This window comes from Myotis myotis, unplaced genomic scaffold, assembly GCF_014108235.1.
Source record: "Myotis myotis isolate mMyoMyo1 unplaced genomic scaffold, mMyoMyo1.p scaffold_m19_p_12, whole genome shotgun sequence".
NCBI classification, from domain to species: domain Eukaryota; kingdom Metazoa; phylum Chordata; class Mammalia; order Chiroptera; family Vespertilionidae; genus Myotis; species Myotis myotis.
This window is the reverse complement of record NW_023416316.1, coordinates 48407999-48433636: the sequence shown is the minus strand read 5'-3', so window position 1 is coordinate 48433636 and position 25638 is coordinate 48407999. Positions and strand designations below refer to the sequence as shown.

At 44.5% G+C, this 25638-nt stretch overlaps 1 protein-coding gene across 2 annotated transcripts in view; it reads left to right on the top strand.

Moving 5' to 3' along the window:
* Window positions 1-22973, top strand: part of GLDC (glycine decarboxylase) — a 78453-nt gene extending 55480 nt beyond the window's left edge. Inside the window, exons 17-25 of one of the 2 annotated variants that reach the window (XM_036331116.1) lie at window positions 3219-3344; window positions 4789-4938; window positions 6151-6263; window positions 7709-7850; window positions 10485-10596; window positions 18222-18317; window positions 19749-19921; window positions 21243-21323; window positions 22343-22973. In XM_036331116.1, the coding sequence (XP_036187009.1) occupies window positions 3219-3344; window positions 4789-4938; window positions 6151-6263; window positions 7709-7850; window positions 10485-10596; window positions 18222-18317; window positions 19749-19921; window positions 21243-21323; window positions 22343-22486 (1137 nt within the window). In that variant the 3' untranslated portion in view covers window positions 22487-22973. The remainder of the gene's footprint in view (window positions 1-3218; window positions 3345-4788; window positions 4939-6150; window positions 6264-7708; window positions 7851-10484; window positions 10597-18221; window positions 18318-19748; window positions 19922-21242; window positions 21324-22342) is intronic. The other variant, XM_036331117.1, reaches the window with a different exon arrangement.
* Window positions 22974-25638: the final 2665 nt, after the last annotated feature.

The window sequence follows — 25638 nt, the reverse complement described above, 5'->3', positions numbered from 1 at the left end:
TTAATCACATCAGCCAAGTCCCTTTGCCATTTTGGGGATAGGATGTGGGCATCGTTGGAGGCCCCTTATTCAGTGTACCATGGGGTGGTTGACATTTTTAGCTTGAATGTTTCCTTTTTCTTTTTGTTAATCCTCACCCGAGGATATTTTTCCATTGATTTTTAAAGAGCGTGGAAGGGAGAGGGAGAGACACAGAGAAAGAGACATCTGTGTGATAGAGACACATCGATTGGTGTCCTCTCACACGCACCCCAACCCGGGCCTGGGATCAAGCCTGCAACCAAGGTATGTGCCTTTGATTGGAATCAAAGCCATGACCCTTCAGGCCACAGGCCGGCATCCTATCCACCGAGCCAAACTGGCTAGGGCTTAGCTTGAATGTTTTTGTTTCAGCAGAACTTCCCTGATATAAATTCTCCACTTAGGCCTTTAACAAATAGTTTATATTCATTTTTAAAACATTTGCCTTTCCCTTCCTTGATCAATGTTCTGCCCCTAGGGATCCTTTTATACCAAGATCCTTTGGTGGAATAAAAATACCTTGTGAGAAAGGACAAGTGACTCTCGCTTTGGTCCTGAGAAATTAAAACACATTCAATACAAACGGGAGGCATTTAAACAAGAAAACGGATTTGAGGAGAACAGAGCATAACCAGCATGAGATGAGGAGCCATTCAAAAGAGGCACAAACTTGCTGTCAGCAGAAGAGTGACAGAGTACTTTCATGTGTGCCTCTGGTTACAGTTCTCTTTGTGCACGTGTATTTTTATTAAGTAGATGACTTTGCTGTTTTTGAGGAAACAGCTGTAAGCTAAGCTTTCCTTTTGTAAGCCCATTTTATAATGTGCATCCATTTCTCTTCAAGGGATTGCAATATTGGTTCTGGTATTTAAAAAAAAAAAAAAAAAAAAAAGGAGCCTGGCTGGCATGACTCAGTGGTTGAGCATCAACCTATGAACCAGGTCACGGTTCATTCCCGGGCAGGGCACATTCCTGAGTTGCTGGCTCGGTCCCCAATGAGGGCATGCAGGAGGCAGCTGATCAATGATTCTCTCTCATCGTTGATGTTCCTATCTCTCCCTCTCCCTTCCTCTCTGAAATCAGTAAAAATAATTCTTTTTATTTTATTTTTATTTTTTTATTTTTTTTTTGAATGCCAGGCAAGGAACTAGATTTTATTCCACTCTAAATGATAATTACATTGAGATTCAAAGTTGTAAGGTTAGAAGAATGACATAATGACATAACCATGTTGGAAATTTTTTTTTTTTTTTTATTGCTTAAAGTATTACAAAGGGTATTACATATGTGTCCATTTTATCCCCCCGCCCTAGACAGTCCCCTAGCCTCCCCTATCCCCCAATGTCTTATGTCCACTGGTTATGCTTCTATGCATGCATACAAGTCCTTTAGTTGATCTCTTACCCCCCTACCTCCTGCCCCGCAACCCTCCCCGGCCTTCCTGCTGCAGTTTGACAATCTGTTTGAGGCAGCTCTGCCTCTGTATCTATTATTGTTCAAAAGTTTATAATGGTCTCTATTATCCATGAATGAGTGAGATCATGTGGTATTTTTCCTTCATTGACTGGCTTATTTCACTTAGCATAATGCTCTCCAGTTCCATCCATGACGTTGCAAATGGTAAGAGTTCCTTCCTTTTTAGAGCAGCATAAAATAATTCTTTTAAAAAAAAAGGATTATTTTCAGGGTGCTTGTTGCTTCTTTTTGTTGTTTTAGGAAAAGTCTGTAATGCATTTTCCTATACTGGGGCGTCGTCCGATCTACTTGAGCATGTGTTTTTGCCTGTGCTCAAGTGATTTTGGGGGAGGAAATGAAAGTGATTTAAATCTGGGAGTTCTAGCATTGCACCCATCACCCACTTTCCATTAGAATTCGATAGATCTGTAAGCTGTAGGTCTTGACACACTTTCTCTTGATCTCTTTAACCTGAAGTGGCCCCCCTCCCCTTATTCCAAGTCCCTCCCGCCCCTGCACCTGTCCGAACCTGTAGGCCTTTACTTATACATGTGGCAGTGTTGTCAGTGAACAAGTCGTGTGAGCACAGGGCAGAGGGTGACCAGACTTAGTGCTTAGTTTATGATTCTCATGGGAACTGACAATTCATTGCACAGAATAAACAATGACACTGGGAGGCTTTGGGATTCTGTCTGCCCTTGTCATGTCTGTTGGATCGAAGAAGAGCCGAGCAGGGCACAGACACTGTGATGTGGGCATTTGAGTCCCGGAGTTGCGCTTCTGATCTTATGTTTTTGTAAGGTGGTGAGTGCGCATTCTAACTGAGATCAGGTCAGAATAAGGCCAGGTGTATTTTTGGTGTGCTGAGATAAAGGAGCAAAGTACTGAGGGAACATTATTTGGGCATCCAAACAGAAACTTCTCTTTTGGACAATGTTTTGCAATACGGTAACAATGAAATTGCAGCAGATTTTAAGGCATTAGTGGTCAGTTTAAATAAAGGAAGTGGTGCCTATTTAACTTTTGCTCCAAGCATGGTGTAGGGCAAGCATGTCAAACTTGTGGCCTGCGAGCCGCATGCGGCACACAATGAATATTTTTGCAGCCCAGCCAATATAACGATATATGAGAAATGTTTTCATAAAAATTTCATAACTTAATTTTTATAATATCCTGTTATGCATAATTATTAATAACAAACTACAACGTTCACTAGTGACTGGTAACTATAATCGTGTTGCATTCGTCTCCCTTACGCGCCTTACGCGCAGGCGCACCATTTCTCTCCACTAATACTAGCAGCGAATATTTTAGCAGCCGATTGCCACGTCATTAGTCTTGGACTGACTTGTTTGGTGTGTACAACAGGAAATATTTCGCTTTCGGAGAACAAGAAAAATAGGTTTATTTGCATTATGCTTATTAATTTGTGCAGTTATTTAGTGTCTGGTAAGTTAATGTTCAAGAAAAAATATTAATTTTTATTAAAATGTTCTATTCTTTTATGTTAATGATGACTCATTTATTTCAGCCCTTTGTATTCAGCATGTCTCTATCGAAATACACCTACGTTTCTATGAAAATTGAAGCTTTTGTTTTATTGCGGCCACATGAACTTACACCTTGTTTATGTGGCCCGCGTGAGCCTGTGGGTTTGATGTGCTTGTTGTAGGGCTTTTCTGTCATTATGAATAGCCTGGTGATTATTTATCCTCCTTCCTTCCTTTCATTTCATTCCTAAGGTTTGCCTCATTCCAAAATCAGCTCATGGGACCAATCCCGCAAGTGCCCACATGGCAGGCATGAAGATTCAGCCTGTGGAGGTGGATAAATATGGAAATATCGACACAGCTCACCTCAAGGCCATGGTACCCATCTTCCACTTAACAGATCGGAGCGGTTTGGGTTGGGAAGGGGTGGTGGGGGTCAGGGGCTGGATGGTTTATATCAGCATTAGCTTCTTTTGCATTCTAATTAAAAGACTGCAATTCCTCCTCTGAATGGGTCTGGGAATAATGGCGTAAAGTCAGGAAACCTAACCGTTTCTGTAAGAACAATAAAAGGCAACAGTCACAGTTTTGCTCCAGAATTAAGCGGACCACAGTCTGGCCTTCCTCTTCTTTCACCAACAGGGAGCAGGTTCTTTAAATTGAAATCCTATTCTCTAATTTATGCATGAGTAAGAAACCGAATGAATTATTCATGGTGGTAGTAAGGGTACTCCTTGGAGGACCTGCCTACTCCTGCCCAACCTACCCCTCTTTCCTCCATTAATAATCAAACTGGCAGCCCCGGTTTTTCTCAATCTTTGTGTTGGGAATTAAAACATAAATGCAGATTTTGCAAGTGCCTGTGGCCATCCCAGCCATTACCTGCTGAATATCAGGCAGCATTCCACCCTCCTTTCTAAAACACCATCCCCCACTCCCAACCTCCCAACCTCCAGGAAGAGGTTGCCTAGCAACCGTATCTGCTTTCCACTGGTGGACTGGAGGCTGCATCTTAAGAGGGAAGGAAATCAGTTGAATAGCAATGTGATTTTGTCAGGGTTATTAGGCATGGAGTCTGGGAACTTCAAGTAACTGATTTCAAAAGGGAAGCTGAACATACACAACAGTGCTCACCTCTCTCATTCACCTCCCCTCTTCCATCAGTCCACAAAGTTTTTACCAACAACTATTTTGGGCCAGTATAGGTTACTGACATTAAAATTTTGTTTTCATTTTCATACAAGCCTGCAATGACTTGCTGGCCAGAAAAACGGGAACTTTTTCACATGCTTTCCTTTTATATATGCTTGCCTTCTGTCAGGAGGAAAACTGAGGGAGCTCCCCCCCGCCCCCCCTCCCCCCCCCCCCCCAGAGCAGGAGCACTCCTTGTGGGAATTCTAATTTCCATAGAATGGGAGGGAAAGGGAATAATGGTGGATATGGCAAGATGAGCAGAGAGAGATTAACTGTGAAAATATACATGTTTGGAACTAAAAAGATCTGAAATCATTACTGAGATGACTTCAAAGGAAAACCACTTTAGAGACTTGAGCCCAATCTGTCCAAAAATTTTGAGCAGTGTTTTTGGTGTTGACCATGGAGACCTAGCCTGAAGGGATCTTGTTATTTCTTTGGAATGACTAATGAAGGGAATCATGGCTGTGGATCTTTTATTGTTGGCATCATACTTTAAGAAAACTTCAGAAATGAAAAGACCAAGAATTCATCTTTCTTAACCCTTTAAAATAAAAAGCAAGGGTTTGTTGGACCAAGAAAGAAAGGTTTCCTCCTTTGTCTCCTTCTGCCCTTTTCTGACCCACAGGTGGATAAACACAAGGAGAACCTGGCAGCAATCATGATTACGTACCCATCCACCAATGGAGTGTTTGAAGAGAACATCAGCGACGTGTGTGACCTGATTCACCAGCACGGAGGCCAGGTCTACCTAGACGGGGCAAATATGAACGCTCAGGTGGGCAACACGAGATGGGATTCCTGAGAAAACTGTTAAGTGAAAAAAATTTTTTTCTCTGACCTTTTGAGGGTTGTCTTAAACATGACACTGTATTCAGAACCAAGGATGACAGTTTCAAACAAAGCCCCCGAATGTCACTGAGATTACAGATCCTAAATAGGTGATGGGGGACACTGAGGAGGAGGTGAAACGGTTGAAAGGAAGGAGGGAATGAGTTGAAAGCCTTTAGCTTGTCACGGGTGTGATCCCTCTGGGGGTGGGAGAGACAAGAGGCTCACCTGACTGCCTTTCTGAGAGAATTCAGACCCAAGTTCTGGCCATCCGTGGATGTTGATCTGCCATGACCTTGGACAAGCATTAAACTGGCTTCAGCTTCCAGCTTCGTTAGTGTGAAACAGCTGAATAGTTCTTTCCCTGAAGGCAGGTCCTGACCAGTGTGGGGGGAGGGGGAAAGGAGAAGGCTTGTGTGGGGTGCAAGGAGTGTCATTATCTCTCTCAGAGACTTCCTAACTTATTTCTCATTGCTTATTTGTTTTACTATTTCAGACTCTTTCTGCTTCTCTTTGCTTCTGATTTCCTTTGTAAGTGTCGTCCAGGGATTGTCTGTTGCTTCACTAGCAGAAATGCATTCTTTATCTCTGCCCGCATTCAAAACCAGCCCTAATGCCAAAGTGGCAGGGACGCCCGTTGATTGTTGTCGTTGTTGAATGTTGTCCTTGGCATCGGGATGGCCTCAGGAAAACTGCCTGCCTCCCTTCTTCTCCCTGGGCTCATCAGCATCCTCTTGGGCAGCCCTCCAGCCCCTCCCATCAGGGTGCCCAAAGGGGCCTTTCGGGGAAAGTTCAGGGGGAACTAAACTGCTGGGTTGAGAGGTGCCCGTGTCAGTTGCAAGGAGTACAACCATTCTTGTGCTGCGGCATTTTCTTTCTCTGCTCAGGGGTTGGATAATTAGGAATTGACTATATATTCAACTCTGTATTTTAGAATCTAAATTAGGCTAAATGGTCAGCTGCTGTTTCCACAGAAGCCACAAGGCATGCTGCCTATGGAATGCCAGGCAGGCCTCAGCCAGGACTGAGGGTGAGCCTGTGAGCAGCTCCGCCTGCCTTTCCTCCACGGGGAGGGGCCACAGCACACAGCTTGGCTGCCTCTCCAGAGCATCCTTTCCAGTTCTTGACTTTGACTTTCGGCTCTTTCCCATTGTGGTAGGTGGGAATCTGTCGTCCTGGAGACTTTGGGTCTGATGTCTCACACCTAAACCTTCACAAGACCTTCTGCATTCCCCATGGAGGAGGCGGCCCTGGCATGGGGCCCATCGGAGTGTGAGTTCTGGGCTGCTGGGCTCAGCATGGCTTTGGACACTGAGAATGAAAGAGCAGCCCCAAACCTGCTATTATTCCCATTGAGGTCTTCAGGTGGTGAGGTTACCCGCCTATGTAATGTGCCCATAGGGCCTGGGACAGGAGCAGTGAAATAGATGCCTTTAGGGTATGTCCAAAGAAGACCATAATTAGATTTTATTAACCATAACGTTTGGCCACACTGAGCTCCCATTCATGCACAGACAGGGCACGTTTACTAAGAGTAGTGAAGAGGGAGCTTTGCTGGAGGATTATGGATCAGAACTGGAATATTAGCACCTGGAAGTGCTTTTCAGACTTAGACTTCTTTCTCTTTAAAATCAGCTGATGGTTGCATTGAAAGCGAATTATCCAACAACAATAACAGCAAAAGAACTCCTAGCAGAAAGTGGCTTTGGATTCTTACTATATCTGAGATAAGTAAGGAAAAAATAAACCTTATTATTAGAAATAATTGGATGAAGTCAAAATAAGACCAAAGGAGTGTCTTGTCGATGTTATATATCTTTTTACACTGTGAAATCAAGTTATCTTATGAAAATGAGGCTAGGTAGCCATGTCCTGAGCTTCAGTCTTTCAAAAATGTGCCAAGGGGGCCAGTCTTCAGGGCTTGGATTCTGCCCCCTTTTTTCTGCTTTCCTTTTTATTCTTATTATTATTTTAATTTTTTAAAACCTTTATTTTTGAGATTATAATAGATAGCCCTTCTGCTTTCCTTTTTGATGGTTATTATTTATTGTAAGTGGAAGAGGCCCAGTGCCTCAGCTGTGGGGAGGGTGGGGTGAATGGTTCACACGCAGGCCTCTGATGTGTAGCCCCATGGGCTTCTTCCAAGCAGCATCCTTCTATGTCCCTCAGGTGCCTCAGGACAGAGTGTGGGGCTGGGAGGGAGAGGGTATGGGGCTGGGATGTCCGCACATCCCGATGAGCCTGCCTCAGACAAATCCTCCACCAGTTCCTGGGGGAGCCCCTGGGACACCCGTGTCTGGCGAGCCGTGCTTCCAGTGGAGGAGGAAGGCAGGGACACTTCCTGAACGTCTGCCTTAGTGCTGTCAGGTCCCTTCCACACTCGGAGTTCCTCTATTGCAGTGGTTCTCAACCTTCCTAATGCTGCGACCCTTTAATACAGTTCCTCATGTTGTGGTGACCCCCAATTTCATTGTTACAAATTGAAACATAATTAAAGCATAGTGATTAATCACAAAAACAATATGTAATTATATATGTGTTTTCGGATGGTCTTAGGCGACCCCTGTGAAAGGGTCGTTCGGCCCCCAAAGGGGTCGCGACCCACAGGTTGAGAACCGCTGCTCTATTGGGAACAGCTTCCTGAGAGGGCCCAGCCTGTACCTGGCTGGTTGTAGTGGATCTTTTTACATCTTCTGAATTTGTACTTAAAACTACAGGAAGAAGCATCTTGCCCCTTTCCTACCCAGTCATCCTGTCATTTCGTTAACGTCTGATGAGAATGCCCGGCCCGTGGGTACCGTCAGCGCAGGCCCGTGGGGCTCCAGTTCCATCCTGCCCATTTCATGGGCTTACATTAAGGTGAGGCCTGTGAATGTGTGTTAGGTGGGTGGGAGGATGTGATGAGTGAGTGGGGAATTGAGATCGCAGACTTCCTTCTTACCTTGAGAATGAAAAACCCCCACAATCTGAAATGTGATTAGTGAAGATTGCCGATGTCTTTGGGTGGAAGAAACCTTCCTACAGAGATCAGCTAAAAAGCATTTCATCTCGTCTTCATTATGCTATTTCCTTTGGGTTCTCACAGGGGGTTTAACGTCAGAGAAATTAACACACCAGATCTATTTTTCCAGACAGAGTTTAAGTTCTCTGAGTCATGTGGCTATTCTGGCCACGTCATCTGGTTTCCTGTAGGATTTGTATGACCGCTTTTTGCAAGTGAAAAACAGTGTGCATACTAAGTCTTACCCTTGGTTGAGATCCTGGGATAAATTCTAGGAATACATCTTACTTCACTTTGTATTTCTCGGAAGCCTGGAGGAGCAGATGAAAAGTAGCAGACATTTGCTGATGTGGTGGTTTCCCGAAGCTCTTTGCCCTTTACGGCCTGTGGAACTGCACTCTCGGGGGCAATTAGACTTTGTCAGAAAACAGGCTTCCTTCCTTTGTGTTTCTCCAGAAAAACACTAGCGCCAGAGTTCATGCAGCTCTCGTTCGAACTGGCCTGCCCGCCTCCCGGGCTGACCAGACTGTGTGTTGGAGAGGAACCTTCCTTCAGTCGCTGATCAGAGCCGCCTTCCCCCATTGGCTCCTCCCTTTAAAGGAAGGGTGGCCTCTGGTGAAACAAAACCTCAAACTCAGCCATGCAGATCATGCCGGATGGCTCTCCGGGGCTGGCTGTTCTTCTTGAACAGTGTGGCGTTTATGATTCTTAAGGAAAACTTTCTGGGAAGCTGGAACAACAATGCTATTACCGTACCTCAGAGACGAAAACCTTCTGTTTTAAATGACCCTCGAGTTGTTTTGCAATTAGGAGACAACAAAGACCATCATAATAAAGGCCTGCTTCTTTGCAAACGGAATCTAATTCCCAGCTTCCTTTCGGTCCAGAGGTCCTGTAAACCTCGGCTATTTGCTATGGACCTGTTTGGACTGGAGATGGTTTCCCACAGATAGAAAATAAATGCCCCGGGCTGATTTGGCTGGGTGCCAGGAACACCAGGCAGAGCCTCAGTGTAAGAGTGAAGTAAATAAAATAGGGGTTAAGCGACCCTTTGACTTTGGGCCCTGTCTTTACTTCACCTGGACTCTAGAACCACCTTTTCTCTCCCTGTTTCAGTCCATCTTGGACATTCTCCCTGAAGGCCCCCAAACCTACTCCTTGCTTCCCTTTGCAATCACCGCTGGGTCTCACTAGCCTACATAGAACTCTTAGGGGATTCTTCAGAAATGCACATGCCTAGGCCCCAGAGAGAATCAAATGCAGCGTATGTAGGGGCAGGCTTGAGCCATCGAGCTGCTCAGTAACTGATATGCAAGTCAGAAAGCTAGTCGCTGAACCAAGTCCAAGTCCTCCCTCGCAAAAGTTTGAGGCTTGCAAGAGGTAGTCACAATGCACCAGGCTCTACAGCAGTGGTTCTCAACCTTCCTAATGCCCCGATCCTTTAATACAGTTCCTCATGTTGTGGTGACCCCCAATTTCATTCTTACAAATCGAACATAATTAAAGCATAGTGATGAATCACAAAAACAGTATGTAATTATATATGTGTTTTCTGATGGTCTTAGGCGACCCCTGTGAAAGGGTCGTTTGACCCCCAAAGGGGTCGGGACCCACAGGTTGAGAACCACTGCTCTACAGGAACTCCCAGACTGCAGCCGTGTGCTTTCCCTTCTACGCCTTTGTTTTTGCCATTCTTCTCACCGGGAGTGTCTTCCCCTTTCTGGTCTATCTAAATTCTACCCATTTTAAAATTTCCACTCAAGTTCTAACTCTTCCCAGGGACCTGTGACCAGCCTGGCAAAATGTGTCTTCTCCTTACTTTGGACTTTGGTGCCTCTGTTGTTTTATTTGATGCTTTCTCATGCGCTTTACATTAGTTATGTATTTAATACATATCAAGCCTCCATCATACGTGATGTATTCTGGGAAGAAAGTACGCAATAAAAATTGTGCAACTCTTGACTTTAAGCCCTTTACCCCATATAATCACAGAGACTTATGAACCACCAGAAAAAGGTATAATTGAACCCAGCAGTTGTTAAACATAAATGGCCGTGACTGTGGACAGTTGGAAGACAAACCACACAAAATTTATTCAGTGGGGATTTTGGCCAAGATCCCATGGGGTTCTTGGCAATCATCAAGGCATCTCAAATTCACAGTAAACAAACAAAAACTCCCCTAAATGAGTATAACCTAAAATAATTCTTTTCCTTTTTTAGATAACACAATAGTCAGCAGTCAATTTTACCCTGTAGGCTTTGTTACTGTAATAAGCAATATAAAATTACCGTTCAAAGGAGAAAACCAAAAATTGTTTCAGGATTAGAGAGGACTGACAGATGTCCTTGTTAGGGTTTCCACTCACGTGCAATTTACAGTGATGGTGGGCTGACTTTCTTTGTAGGGGGATTTCTCAGGAGGTGTCTTTGGTTTGTGCCCATTGGGTTTACTTGTTCCATAGTTGATGGCTCTTTTTCCCTCTCTTACAGATGATGGGAGGCAAGGGCCTTAAACAAGCCACGGAAGTTGCTATATTGAATGCCAACTACATGGCCAAGAGATTAGAAAAACACTACAGAGTCCTTTTCCGGGGTGCAAGAGGCAAGTATTAACTTTAGTCACTTTGGTTTTTTCTTGGTCAAACCAAGTTTGTCCTAGTAGATCTGGTTTTCTGAAGTGGGTGGAAAACTTGTGTTTCTTAGTGTACACCAGAGAAAAGTGTACAGTTATTGGAAATGCTTGTAATTTAGCTAACAGATCAGGGGTATCCGCATTTGCAAGGCTCTGCAATGAAGTTAGTTCAGGCCAACACGAAGCCCACGCCACGGAGAGCTATATCCGTAAATTCCACGAGCTCCTTACCTTACAAAGCGATATGGGAATGCCCCCAAAGAGGGGAGAAATTCGGATTGGGCAGAGGCAGGATGGCATTTTTGGGGCAGCTTCTGGGAGGAGCCCGTTGAGATGAGCCTGGAAGGAAGTATACAGAGTCCAAGTAAACAAGAGACCCAGGAGAAGCCAGGGACAAAGGAGTGGTCCAGGTGGTGGGAGTGTTGGGTGGGTTGAAGGACGAGATAGGAGGAGAAGGATCCGATGAGGATGAAGCTGGAGAGGTAGCACGGGGCCTTGAAAGTCTTGGAAGGCCCCAGACTTGACCTCTGAGCCAGAAAGGTTTTGAGGAGAGGAATGACAAGATGAAGAGAATGTTGAAATCTTTAAGATGGTGGCATGGCATGAACATGCTATTAAAAGTAGAATCAGTGAGTCTTAGTTACTGATAAGTTGAGTGTGAAGATACATTTTAGGTACGCCTCTTAGGGTTGTAATAGAGGCAATAATAGACGGAGGAACAGTCACCTCAGACGTGATGGGAGGGGATGGAGTCAGGTAGACATGCAGAGGACACAACCTCTGAGAGCAGACTCTTGGAAGTGGGGAGACCCAAGAAAGAGTTTCGAAAGACCAGAGCAAAACCCCTCAAGTAGATGGCTACATTAAGAGGGGCCCTAGCCGGTGTGGCTCAGTAGATAGAGCATCGGCCTATGGACCAAAGGGTCCTGGGTTCGATTTCAGTCAAGGGCACATACCTATTTTGCAGAATCCCCCCTGGCCCGGGCTCTGGTCAGGGCCTGTGTAGAAGGCAACCAATTGATGTGTTTCTCTCACATCAATATTTCTCTCTGTCTTTCCCTCTCTCTTCCACTCCCTGTAAAAATCAATGGAAAAATATCCCTGGGTGAGAATTAAAAAAATACCTATATTATATTACCTATATATTAAACTAACAGAAACAAGTAAATATTCATTGGAAAAAAAAAAAAGAGGAGTGCAGAAGCCCCCCTACCGTGAGCAGGGACTCCATTCCTGGGGTGGCTTTGAGCACCCTCTACCACCAGTCTTCACAGCCCCTCTCCCCAGAAACCCTCTGCTTGTCCTTCCTGCCACTATTCTGGCTTCACCTCCTCCCTGGAGCCTCCCTTTCTGGATGAAGAGAACTACTTCCTCCTCTTGGCTCCCTCAGCACAGAGGATTTCTCCCACTTAGTTTATCCTCTGGCTCTGCCATTGACTCCAAACTCCTGCAGGGCGGTGCCTGCCTGCTGCAGTTCTGGAGCTCCCATGCCTGGTGTCATGCCTGGCACAGCGCGAGCCATCAACAGACAAATGCAGAGTGCAGCGCGCAGAGTGCTGGTTGTATCTGATAGGTGTCCTCAAAGGCACCTTTGCCTTTAACAGCTAGGAAGCCTTCAGTCACCTTTGAAAGCAGAGCAAGACGGTGAGGCAGATGCCAGGTGGGAATGGGCTGACAAGTGGGCTGAGGTTGGGGAAGAGATGTGGGAAGCTCTCGTGGTTTGGGGGAGTTTGGAGGTGAAGGGGTGGTAGGAGCTGCTGCATAGGATGTAGTTTTGTTTTGTTTCCATGGAAAAAGCAGTGAAGAGGGGAGAGCGAAGCTTCAATGGAGAGAATAACAGACGGGGAAACAAAGTCACCCTGGAGGTGATGGGAGGGGATGGTGCCAGGTAGGCACACAGTGCGTGGGCTCAGAATCGGAGAAGGAACAGAGGGGACTTAGAGCAGAGACCAGTCAGTAAGAGCAGCCAGACTTTGGGCCACAGGAAGGAGGCCACTCTTTGGCTTTGGGTTTCCTGCACAGAAGAGTGTACATCAACATCTGTGATTTTTCATTTAAAGGCTGGTCTTGCCTTTAAATATGTACCCAAGCCCTAACCAGTTTGGCTCAGTGGATATAGAGCGTCGGCTTGAGGACTGAAGGGTCACAGGTTCGATTCTGGTCAAGGGCATGTACCTTGGTGGCAGGCACATCCCCAGTAGGGGGTGTGCAGGAGGCAGCTGATCGATGTTTCTCTCTCATCGATGTTTCTAACTCTCTATTCCTCTCCCTTCCTCTCTGTAAAAAATCAATAAAATATATATTTTTTTAAAAAATGTACCCAAGGGGTGGTTCTAGAGTTTAGAAAAGAGCTAAGTAACCAGAAGCTCGGGTAGAAATGCTCCCCAGAGAGGATGAAAGAAAGGTGTGGGCAATGTGTCTCTAAGCAACACAATGAAGTGCTTCTGAAGTGCATATTAAAGAAGCGACTAGAGCTACTAATTAATTCAGATACAGTTCTTGCGCTGTGAAATGCATCCCGCTTATGTGTTGGCCTTCAGGAATAGCTTTAGTATTTGTTTTGTCTGGTTATATAATAATATATAGGTGCCCAACATGAAAAGTTTGGAAAATAAAGAAGTATAAGGAAGAAAATATAAATGATCCATGGTTCAATCTAGCAGACACAATTGCGATTAATATGTTGCTGTATTCCTTCTCATCTTAGTTTTAGACAGTTGAGATCATATTATAAGCACAGTTTGTGTCCTGTTTTTGTTTGTTTGTTTCTTGTTTTGTTTTTAATCCTCATCTGAGGATATTTTTCTATTGATTTTTAGAGAGAGTAGAAGAGTTAGGGGAAGACAGAAAGAAATATCAATGTGAGCCCTAACTGGTTTGGCTCAGTGGATAGAGCCTCAGCCTGTGGACTGAAGGGTCCCAGGTTCGATTCCAGTCAAGGGCATGTACCTTGGTTGCGGGCACATCCCCAGTAGGGAGTGTGCAGGAGGCAGCTGAATTGATGTTTGTCTCTCATCGATGTTTCTAACTCTCTATCCCTCTCCCTTCCTCTTTGTAAAAAATCAGTAAAATATATTTTTAAAAAAATAGCAATGTGAGAGAAACACATTGATTGGTTGCCTCCTGCATGGGCCTGGACCAGGGCCTGGGGAGGAGCCTGCAACCGAGGTACGTGCCTTTGACCGGAATCAAACCCGGGACCTTTCTGTCTGCAGGGCAATGTTCTATCCACTGAGCCCAACCATCTAGGGCTTGTGTCCTGTTTGTTTTTTTAACTTTATTTTATATTGTGATTATTTCCCCATGCCATTACATGTTCTTCGAGAGTGACTGCATCAAATCTGTTGTGTGAGTATACCACAATTTCAGCAATTCTATAGGTTTTTCCCTGAGTTGTTTGAATTTCTTAGATTAAAAAAAAAATCTCTGATTGTTTCCTTAGGTTAGTCACCGAAGAGAAATTATTATCTCAGAGGCTATCAACTCACTGAAGCTCTTGATACAGAGGGCCTAGTTGTCCTCCCAGAGACTTTGTACTGAATTTTCTCAGTAGGTGAGAATGACCATGGCACCAGGGCCTAGTGAGCACGAAAAAGCAATGCAAACCTAAACCAAAGTATCTTTGCCAACTTGATGAGTAAAACACCATATTTGTGTTATAATTTATCAATATTTGTTTTTTTTCTATTTTTAATTTTTTTATATTGACATTTTCCCTTATGATTAACTTTATTTGACAACTTCATTGAGATAGAATTCACGTACCACGCAACTCGCCCACTTAAAATGTACAACTCGGTGATTGTTAGTAAGTGCGCAGAGTAATGTGATGCCCGGTTTACCAGTAGTTGTTTACAGGAGGAATGCTTGTCACCTGGACTGTGGGGGATGGGCGGCTCTCCAGGACAGAGGAGAGTGAGCAAGCATTTCTCAGGCGCCCACCATGTGCTTAGCAGTTAAGTGCTTTCTATGGGCATAGATGGTCCCAGTCCTAGGGATTTGCAGCATAAAAAGACAGATAACATTTTCCGTTTGTTTTGACATTTTACCCCAGAATTGAATAATGAATCCTATTTATCATCCCAAGCAGAAAAGGACTGGTGAATACAGACTTTATTACCCAATCCCAAAGTTCATGAAACCAAAAATTGTCTCATGTTTGGTTTGGTAAACACATTCATTATACAATTTGAGGCTTTGTATTTTAAGGCCTAGAAAAGAATTATCAGTTTATCTCCCAAGGGCCCAAAATAGAAAATGTTTTTAAACATATTGTATTCCAAAATGTCTAATGGCAATATCCGAAGACCGTTATTCATTTTATTCCTATTTACTAGCTCTAAAAAGACTTCAGAATTACCCATGACTATGAGGCAACAATTTTAATGAACTCCAGGCTTCCCTTTATGAACCATTTCTTTGAGAGTTTGAAAATACCAGCTAAACGGTTGAGGGTTATAGTTTTGTGAAGCAAAGAAGTGGCAGGCAAGAATTGGGATGGAGAGCAGCAGCAGTATTTATTCTGTTATAGGATATGGAAAGAAAGGAATTACCTCAGGTAAAATGATACTTTTTTAAAGGAGAAATTTAAAAAAGTCACAAGTCTCTACTCTTGTGCGAGGCTAGGGTCACTTTTTAATCTAAATGGTGTTCCTGTCAGTGGAGTAGACAATTTTGTTCATATCCCATTGTTTTAAATTCTTCTTTAAAAATTTTTTAAAAATATATTTTATTGATTTAAAAAATATATATATTTTATTAATTTTTTTACAGAGAGGAAGGAAGAGGGATAGAGAGCCAGAAACATCGATGAGAGAAAAACATCTATCAGTTGCCTCCTGCACACCCCTGACTGGGGATGTGCCCGAAACCGAAGTACATGCCCTTGCCCGGAATCGAACCTGGGACCTTTCAGTCCGCAGGCCGATGCTCTATCCACTGAGCCAAACCAGCCAGGGCTATTTTATTGATTTTTTACAGAGAGGAAGGGAGAGGAATAGAGAGTTAGAAGCATCGATAAGAGAGAAACATCAATCAGCTGCCTCCTGCACACCCCCTACTGGGGATGTGCCCGCAACCAAGGTACACGCCCTTGACCGGAATCGAACCTGGGACCTTTCAGTCCACAGGCCAACGCTCTATCCACTAAGCCAAACCAGTCAGGGCTATGTTTTAAATTCTTAAATGCCTGTCCTGTTTTGTCCTTGGACAAACCTAATGCTGCTTGGAAATTCCTGCCCCTGAATAGGTTTCCCTGTGGCCTTTATGGGTGGACATGAGCCTCAGGCGCTGGGCCCTCAGATCCCTGGCTGGGAGAAACACCTCCTGAGACCCAATGATGAGAGAGAATCATGGATCTGCTGCCTCCTGCATGGCCCCCACTGGGGATCAAACCCGCAACCCGGGCATGTGCCCTGACTGAGAATCAAGCTGTGACCTCCTGGTTCAGAAGTCGACCACTGAGCAACACTGGCCAAGCTCAAGAGGGGTTTTGAAAAGTCCTTTTTTTCTGGAGCACGTTCTGTAGCCTTGGAAGATAATTAACTTCCGGGGGTTGGGAAGGGGCATGTTCCAAGCTTGGAGCCAAGCCATTTCTATTTTGCTTTTCCATCATCCCACCCCCTCCCCTCCTTGCTCCTTTGACTTGCTGTCTAGTCAGACTCTCAGTTATAGTCATGGTCAGGCCCAGCAGAAACACCTACTCAGTGAAAACTTGTGCTGATCAGTTTATACAATTTCTACTTCAGATTGCCCCGACTCACCCTGTACCATAGAAGGTTTGTATATCTTTCCTTCTTAAAAGCTGCAAACAAAGATGAACATCTTGGGATCTGGCCTCCAAAAGCCACGAAGTTTAAATTTCACCGTTTGCCGGGCTCAGTAGCGGGGGAGAGAGAGAAAGATGCTGAAATTCCACTATCGTTTCCATCTGAATGCATAGACGATGGATTTAGAAAATAACATCTGAACCTCATTTTGAAAATGGAGCTCTTCCCAAACCACTAGGCTGTGGTGGGGGCCTCTGCGGAGAAGCCTTGGTGTTAGCTGCGCTCGGCTGGGCTGGGCAGGGCTGGGCTGGATGGGGCCTTTCAGCGATTACTGAACCTCTGGAAGATTCTGCTCCCTGCCCACCAGCAAGAGCAACTCCTCTCCCCCCCCATGTGTCTCTCTCCTCCTCCTCCACTGCCCCTGAGCGTCCTTCAGAGCAGCGGTCGCCAACCTGTGGTCCCTGAGGTCCGAAAGGTTGGCAATTGCTGCTTCAGAACATTAGTCTCCTTCCTTAAGTCATTGTCACAATGCTGGGTTGGCTGCCAGAGGCTCAGCGAAGAAAGGTCAAGGGTTGGGCTCCCCAAATGGAGTAGCGTAATAGGGCATTTAGGATTCTTGGAATTAATAGTTGATGAGGACTTGAATCTCATGATTTTCCCCCTGATCATTTCAACTGGCACTTTCCGCCCCCCACACCTATGAATACAACTTCCTGCTTTGGAATCACACTCCTCACAAGTGTAATTGCCATCATTGTTACAAAGCAGGCATTAAAAGTAAGCATGCAGTAACAGTCTTTTCAAAGCCTCAGGATCTCATACTTTTATTTCAAACAAAACCAATTTATCCATATGTGTTCACTACATAAAAAGCAGAACTGTTCACAGACTATGTTCAGGGGCTGCTAAGGACTGGAGCTATTCTCTAGGCTGAGGACTTGTCTGCTCCAAGGACCTGTTAAGTAATTCATTGTTTGCTGAAAATCAGCAAAGCAGGTTAAGAAAGAGTACATTATTATCTCATGTATAGATGCTTTCCTTGAAGGAAATTCATCTGTTGTGTGGGCATGGAATTTGGGAAGCTCCCGGGAATGTTGTTCTATTTATGAAAATGCTGACTTAACTTTGGTGGTTTTTGATGATGGATGGGTGATCAACAGCTTATGCTGGGGAGACAGCAGCCTGGGAATAGCGAGGCAATCCGTTTCCATACTAGAACAAAGTGAACAGACCCCTCAGAGATTTTGGCCTTATCAACTCCTTGCCACTTGTGGTGTGAGCTTTGACAACTCTTATTTCTAATTCTCAGTCTGAAACCGAAACTTCAAAAGCCCGTTTGAAGAACCACATAAAATTCTGTGTCTTATGGATCTATGTTTAGTATATTTGCACACAGACAGAAGAAACAGTTACTGGATGTTGGGGGAAAAGTTCCTGAAAAGGGTGTCAATGGATCTTTAGCTTTAGAAATATTTTGTATATAGGATCAGGCCTGCGATGACTGTTGCAACTAGATTTTAGGTTAGAAGTAATCTCATCCCCAGAAATCTCTGTTGAATGTTTCAGCGGAGCCTTAGCACCGAAGTCCCACCTCCCATTAGTTTCTTGGCTCAAGGGTGTGTTATGCGCTAAGGATCGGATACATTGCCCTGGCATGTTAAACATTTTTATTTGCAGTAAGAACGAGGAAGTCTTTGTTTCCACCTATAAACTTATCAAGTGCCCATGCTTTTCAACATGCATTATAAGGCTGATTTATTTGCCCATTTGCTTGTGTAAAACAACAAACTGATGCTAATCTCGAGATAAAACAATTTTCCCTAACAGGTTATGTGGCTCATGAATTTATTTTGGATACAAGACCCTTCAAAAAGTCTGCAAATATTGAGGCTGTGGATGTGGCCAAGAGGCTTCAGGATTATGGTGAGTGGCCTCCTGGGAGCGACCCCTGGTAGGTGGTGGTGCTGGGGGGGTGGGGGGCGGGTAGGGGAGGGGGTAGGGGGACACGGACTGGGGCTTTTGACATCCACACAGATGCTGGAGCTGGCTGTGGACCGCTTCCTGGAGGCACAAACCGAATGTGCAGTCACCACAGGAAACTGATCCGTAGGCTAAGTGGGGAGCCCAGGGTTCTAGGCAACCTCTGAAGCGATAGAGAAAAAACTCCTCCTTATGCCTGCATTTGTACTGCCCTTTGAAAGATAAGTCATGCATCTTGACTCCAGGCAGCCAAGATGTCTGTATAGTTAACAAAATTAAAAATCCCAAAGAAAATGATTGCTGTTCTCTACCCATGCTTCTGGTAAATTCTTACTTATTTCCCACTCTTGGTAAACAGAGGGGTCCTTGAAGAGGCACGGTGGTACCATGCGGGAGAAGCGGAGCAGGTTACCTGTAGAAGGGCTAGAGACAAGTGGCATTTTATACTCATACTTACAACCATTTCAGGCATGGCACAGCTGTTTCTGCTGCTTCTAGAGACGAGGAATAGGCATATGTTTTCACAGCGGTGACACAATTTTCTTTGAAGGATTTTAAGAGACGCAGGCCCTTTGTATATTAGTGGATGTTTGCTCAGCACAGCCCTTATTAAAATACATTTTCTTAGTGACATTATTAATAATATCAAAGACCCTTCAATTCTCAGAAAGGCTAAGTTGAAGAGAACTTTGCCTTTCAATGGATGTGGAGTCCCATCTTAATTTTAATGATGATTTTGAATGACTTCTTTTAATAAACAAAATGAAAACTTTAATAATTTAGTAGGTTTACTACTGCATCTTAATGGGCGTCCCACGTGTGTGTGTGTGTGTGTGTGTGTGTGTGTGTGTCTCATTCTCTCTCGAATGATCTTATTATGCAAAGTTATACTGATAATAAATGGGAAAGCCAGAGAGTGGTTTCATTAATGCAATTAGCAACTGCCTCATCAAAATCTCCTCTTGACTCTTCCAATAACCTGACTCAGACTCCTGGCATCTCACTTCTGACTGCAGCAGCATTTGGAGGGAGAGAGAGAAGGGGCCAGGAGGGAGGTGGTAATTGAAGTTACCATCTAGTACTTCCAAACTTTCAAGTCCTTTACTATCTCCAGCCTTGATAGTATTCTCCCACCCTCCTCTCTTCCCTCTCTCTCCCTCCCTCCAACCTTCCCTCCCTCCCTCCCTCCTTCCCTCCCTTCTTCCTTCCTTCCTTTCTTTTTTTGTTAGTCCTCACCCAAGGATATTTTTCCATTGATTTTTAGAGTGGAAGGGAGGGGGAGAGACGGAGAGAGAGAAACATCGATGTGAGAGTGTCTCTTCCAAATTGGGAAGGTCAAAATTAATGTCACATGTTCTCCGGTCTCCCTTGCAGGATTTCATGCCCCTACCATGTCCTGGCCAGTGGCAGGGACTCTCATGATTGAGCCCACTGAGTCGGAAGACAAGGCAGAGCTGGATAGGTTCTGTGATGCCATGATAAGCATTCGGCAGGAAATCGCCGACATTGAGGAGGGCCGCATCGACCCCCAGGTCAATCCACTGAAGGTCTGTAGGCACTGACTTTATTCAAAATGTCCCATAGAGGATAAAATGGTTGGGCCAGTGTGTCAGCAAGCCCTGAGCTCCCTCATCAGAAGATGATATTCTTGCCTAGAATCAAGGCCATTCTTCTGAGATGATGCATTCATTACTTGGAAGTTTAAATCTTGAACATGACTGTTACTCAAGTGTAATGTAGATATTTTCTATGTCTTAATGTTGTTTATGTCATTGTTTTGGGGGTTGTGGCAGCTACACACCACATGCACCCAACTGGTTGCCACAGAGGGAGCAGAGGCCTACGGGCTCCATTTAGTTGAGGAAGTCTTATTCTGTGTCTCTGTTTGGTGCAATCCAGTGAGATTATTTACCTCACAAACTCAGGGTAAAGGTAAGTTCTTACATTAAAGACAGTTACCTCTTAGAACAACTGGATTGTTCCTTGAATGTTTTATAATGTTTGTGGCTTATGTTGGAGAACAATTTGTTAGGCATTATCCTGCCTCTTCTACAATATGTTTATTTCATATCTAGTGAGAGCTCTAAGTTTCTCATTGGGTCCAGATATTAAGCCGGGGTAGCATGAATTGAGAACACCATGAAGGCTGTGGTTGTGTTGCTATGGCTCCAAGCCGGACAACACATCTGAGATGCTGAGCAACTTTTAAAACTGCGCAGCAGAACGTGGAGTGCGGGGGCCAATGGGTGGCAGGAGGAAGCAGGTACCTTACTTAGTGTGAGTTTGACAAAGTAATGAAGGAAGACAATATGATCATTTGTACTTTTTTTTTTTTTACTCTGGTTACTGCTGATTCTCTCAGGATTTAGGCTGTTTTTAAAATGGCAATAGATGTCTAAAGGACATAATACTGTGTTACAAAAGCAAGTGGAGAATAATACTCATAGGATACATGGTTTAAAAACTATGCTATATGCTATTTATATGCAATAATAATATAAAAACATGATAGGACTGGTGAACACCAAATTCAAGATAGTAGTCATCCCTGGGGAGAAGGGCAAACAATGAGGCGGAGAGGGGAAATCCAGGCAGCTTCAACTGCCTCCAGTGTTTTTTATTTTAAAAGGTTAAGCAAATATGACAAAATGTGGATTGATGTTGGTTAGTAGATGTGCTTATTATATCACCATAACTTTCTGATATTTGAAATATTTCACAATAAAAAATTTTCTACCAAGATCTCCTTCCCCCCAAAGTGAAACAAAACAACAGCCTCCTCTGTCCACGGGCTTCCGTTAGAAGCTCCCTGACGGGGGAGAAGGCAGTGTTCTGCTCTGATCCCTCTCCCATCCATGTCTGTCCCAGATGTCTCCACACTCCCTGACCTGCGTCACATCCTCGCACTGGGATCGGCCGTATTCCAGAGAGGTGGCAGCCTTCCCACTCGTAAGTTCTCCTCAGAAGCCGACTGTGCCAGCTGTGAGAGTGTCCACGTGCCTGCGAGGGGCCATCGCCTACTCGGAGGGGCTCCCACTCTTACAGTCTCATAGTAACTGTCTGTGGGACACATTGTGAAATGTGGGCCCTGACAAGGGAAGTCCTCAGAGCGTAGACGTCTCTGAAGTCAGAGTCTGAGAATCTGCCAGGGCACACAGTGCAGGAAGTCCCAATAGGAAACCTTGTCAAGTAGATGTTTTCTACCACCACCCAATAGTGAGATGGCTCCAAATGCAACTATTTCTTTTTCTTTTTTAAAAAAATGTATTATGTCACATTTTAAAAAATATACGTATTTATTGATTTCAGAGAGGAAGGAAGAGGGAGAGTTAGAAACGTCATTGATGAGAGAGAATCATTGATCGGCTGCCTCCTGCCAGCCCCCCTCTGAGGATTGAGCCCACAACCTGGGCATGTGCCCTTGACCGGAATTGAACCTGGGATCTTTCAGATTGCAGGCTGACGCTCTATCCACTGAGCCAAACCGGCTAGGGCTATTTCCTTTTCTTTTATGGTTCTTATATGAAGGAGAAGATGCTGTATAGTTTGTTTGATGGGACGAGAACAAGCTTTTAGTTTCTTATACTTTTTTTGTTTGTTTTGTTAATCCTCACCCAAGGATATTTTTCCATTGATTTTTAGAGAGAGTGGAAGGGAGGGGGAGAGACAGAGATCTATGTAGAGAGACACATCGATTGGTTGCCTCCTGTATGTGCCTCAACCAGAGCCAGGGATTGAACCTGCAACCAAGTACATGCCCTTGACTGGAATCAAACATGGGACCCTTCAATCTGCGGGCCGACACTCTATCCACTGAGCCAAACCAGCTAGGGCTAGCTTCTTGTGCTTTTTGAGTACTTGTTGGGCTAGTGGTATACTAGGCTGTGGGAGTATCATGGTAATATCTTCTCACAAGATAAACCTCTCAAAATATGGCAGAATATTTTTTTCATCCTTTGTTCTTACAGCCCTTTGTGAAACCAGAGAACAAATTCTGGCCAACCATTGCCCGGATTGATGACATCTATGGCGATCAGCACCTGGTCTGCACCTGCCCACCCATGGAAGTTTATGAGTCTCCATTTTCTGAACAGAAGAGGGCCTCTTCTTAGTCTCCCCCTGAGTCCAAGTGACTGATTTGATGCCTCTCTCTGGAGCATTTGATAAGCAAGAAATATTTCATCACCTACCCCAGACTGAAGCAGGGGTTTTATATACTGTGTATATTTTTGTAATCTGTCAAGGTAAATGTAAATACAGTTAGTGTAGGGAGTGGGAGCTCACTGTCGGAAGACTGATTTGCTTCCATGCCTCTGCCTCCACATGTAGCAGTTGATGTTCAATTTGCCTTGATTGGTGGCCATTTTTAGTTTTTTGCATAGAAAATTTGGGGTGTGCTCGGAACTTTAACTTTCAATGGAGCAAGTTCACAGACATTGTAGAGGCTATACTGATAGACATATTTTTGTTCCAAATAAGTCCTTATGGACTGTGCCAACTGTGGGAAATCCCAGGGCAAATGTTTACATTTTGTATACACTGCAGAAATCTTCCAACTAATTTGCCTAATCAATAATAGCATTTGAGTGTTTTCTCTTTTTTCACGTGTTTTTTTTTTTATCTGCAATTATTAGTGTTCTAATAAAAGCATTTCAATTTGAAGAATGCCTTCTTGATGCAGTTTTCATTCTTAACGTCCATGTCCAGGTTCAGAGGGTTCTGGAGGGTAAGGAGAATACCTAACCCACTAGCCACTGTTCCGTCACCAGCTTTGTCTCTGGCTGGCTAAAGAAACAGTGTGTATGCCTTGGTTAGCACTTTGGCCCTTTTTGTTAGAATCGTGTTAGGTTGCGTGTAACTGAAACCCAACTACAGAAGTTTAATCAAATAGTTTATTTTTTCTTGTTTAACAGCAAGTCCAGAGGTAATGAGCCAAGGGCTAGTGCTCCTTCGGTCTTTCTGTTCTGCCTTATTTGGTGTATAGTCTTCCTCCTCATAGTCCTGGATGGCTGCTGCATATCCAGGCATCACTGCCATTCCAGATAGGAAAAGGGGGAGAAAACGAGAGACAAAAGGCAGATGCCATCCAACTTGGCTTCTTCTGAAATGCTTTCCAAGAGGTTTCACTCAGTAACTTCTGCTGACTTTTAACTGGCCACAACTGGTTCAAATTGCCACTCCTAGCTGCAAGGGCTTTGGGGAGGACTTTTAGCTGGGCATGTTACTGCCCCAAAGAAAACCAGGGGTTTGTTAACGGAAGAAAAGGGGAAGGATGGGTTTCAGGTAGGCAAGTAGCATGCCTGCCACAAATAAGTTTCTCCTAGAAATAGCAAACACTTCAGATGTTCTTCCCTGATAGTTATTAAGCATGTGCTCTAGCCTGGCTACTTGGTTCCTCATGTGGCAGCTGTTATGATAGTGATCTGGACAAAGGTCTGAGCCCTCTATTGAATGCTCTACAAGTGGCCAACTTACTCTCACACTTTTAAAAAAAGTTTGTAAAACAATTTATTCCAGCCTAAGCAGTAGAGAAGTGATGGGACCCATGGCTCCTTTATAGCATACGTTTTTATTTGTTGATTGCTTTTAGAGAGAGGGGAGAGAGAAACATGGACTGGTTGTTCCACTTATTTATGCATTCATTGGTTGATTCTTTTTTTTTTTTTTAAACATATTTTACTGATTTTTTACAGAGAGGAAGGGAGAGAGATAGAGTCAGAAACATCGATGAGAGAGAAACATCGATCAGCTGCCTCCTGCACATCTCCTACTGGGGATGTGCCCGCAACCCAGGTACATGCCCTTGACCGGAATCGAACCTGGTACCCTTCAGTCCGCAGGCCGACGCTCTATCCACTGAGCCAAACCGGTTTCGGCTGGTTGATTCTTGTATGTGCCCTGACCTTGGATTGAACCCACAACCTTGGTACATTAGGACAGCACTCCAACCAACCGAGCTACCTGGCCAGGACTAACAAAATACTTAAGTGATTGCTGTCTATGGAGTACTTCTAGGAGTCAGGTTCTGTTCTAAGTGTTTAAAACATATTATCTCATTGGAACCTCAAACATTCCACTTTTACACATGAGGGGAGTGGTATGGAGAGATGCGTAAAGTCACACAGCTGGGGAGAGGGAGAGCCAGAACTTGAACCCAGGCTGAACAGCTCCAGTGCCCACCGAGGAAAGCAGGCTGCCCCACTACCTGGTGACTGCCAACCGGAGACTGCCCTTCCTGTGCTGAAAACCAAGCTCTCCACACAGGCTGTCCAGGGCTGGGTGGCCCCTCTGAGGAAGGACAAGCATAGGAAAACAGATTGTGGAAGTGAACAGCAGTTTTCTAATTTCTTCGCCAGGCTGTAAAGTGGTAGTGGTTGAATGAAAAAGTTGCTTCCCTAACAGCTCAAACATTGCTTGCCCCCAAAATATATCAGAGGCAAATGCAGGTGGCTAAGAGTCAAGGTGAACTATTTTTTTGTTGTTAATCCTCACCTGAGGATATTTTTCCATTGATTTTTAGAGAAAGTGGAAGGGAGAGGGAAAGAGAGAGAGAGAAACATTGCTACATGTGAGAGAAACACATCAATTGGTTGCCTCTTGCACAAGCCCCGACCAGGGCCCGGGCTGAGTAGGAGCCTGCAACCAAGGTATGTGCCCTTAACCGGAATCGAACCCAGGACCCTTTGGTTCGCAGACCAACGCTCTATCCAAACCGGCCAGGGCTCAAGGTGGACTATTTGTCCTTCACTGTTAAGTCGCTCATGTGTTTACCTGACACGAGCCCGACGTTGCCCCCTGTGTCTTTCCTGTGTGATATCCTTCTCCTGGACCACTCCTGGCCCCCTTTGCTTTGCGGGCTCCCGTTTGTTCATCTTTCAGTGTCTCTCAAAGAGTTCTTCCATGCACCTCCGTGAAATGGGCCCTGCTATTTTCTATCTTGGCACTCAGTTTGTTTTCCTGTACTTTTAGCATAACTTGTACTTATTCTGTTTCCCTGGCTTCTGTGTGCCTCATTAGACCAAGTTCCCTGAGAGCATGGACCATATCTCATACATCAGTGGATTCCCCATGCTACCTGCAGTGTGTGTTCAACAAACACAAAGAAATATGAATTGAATGAATACAGGGACGCTGTCACCAAGACCAGTATTCCCAGTGCCTTCTGTGAATCCTGTTCAAGCAAAGTACAAAACGTTGGGCCCTGAAACAGTGTCTCTGGACAGTGTAGGATGCAACCCCCTCTTTTTTTTATTGTGGTAAAATA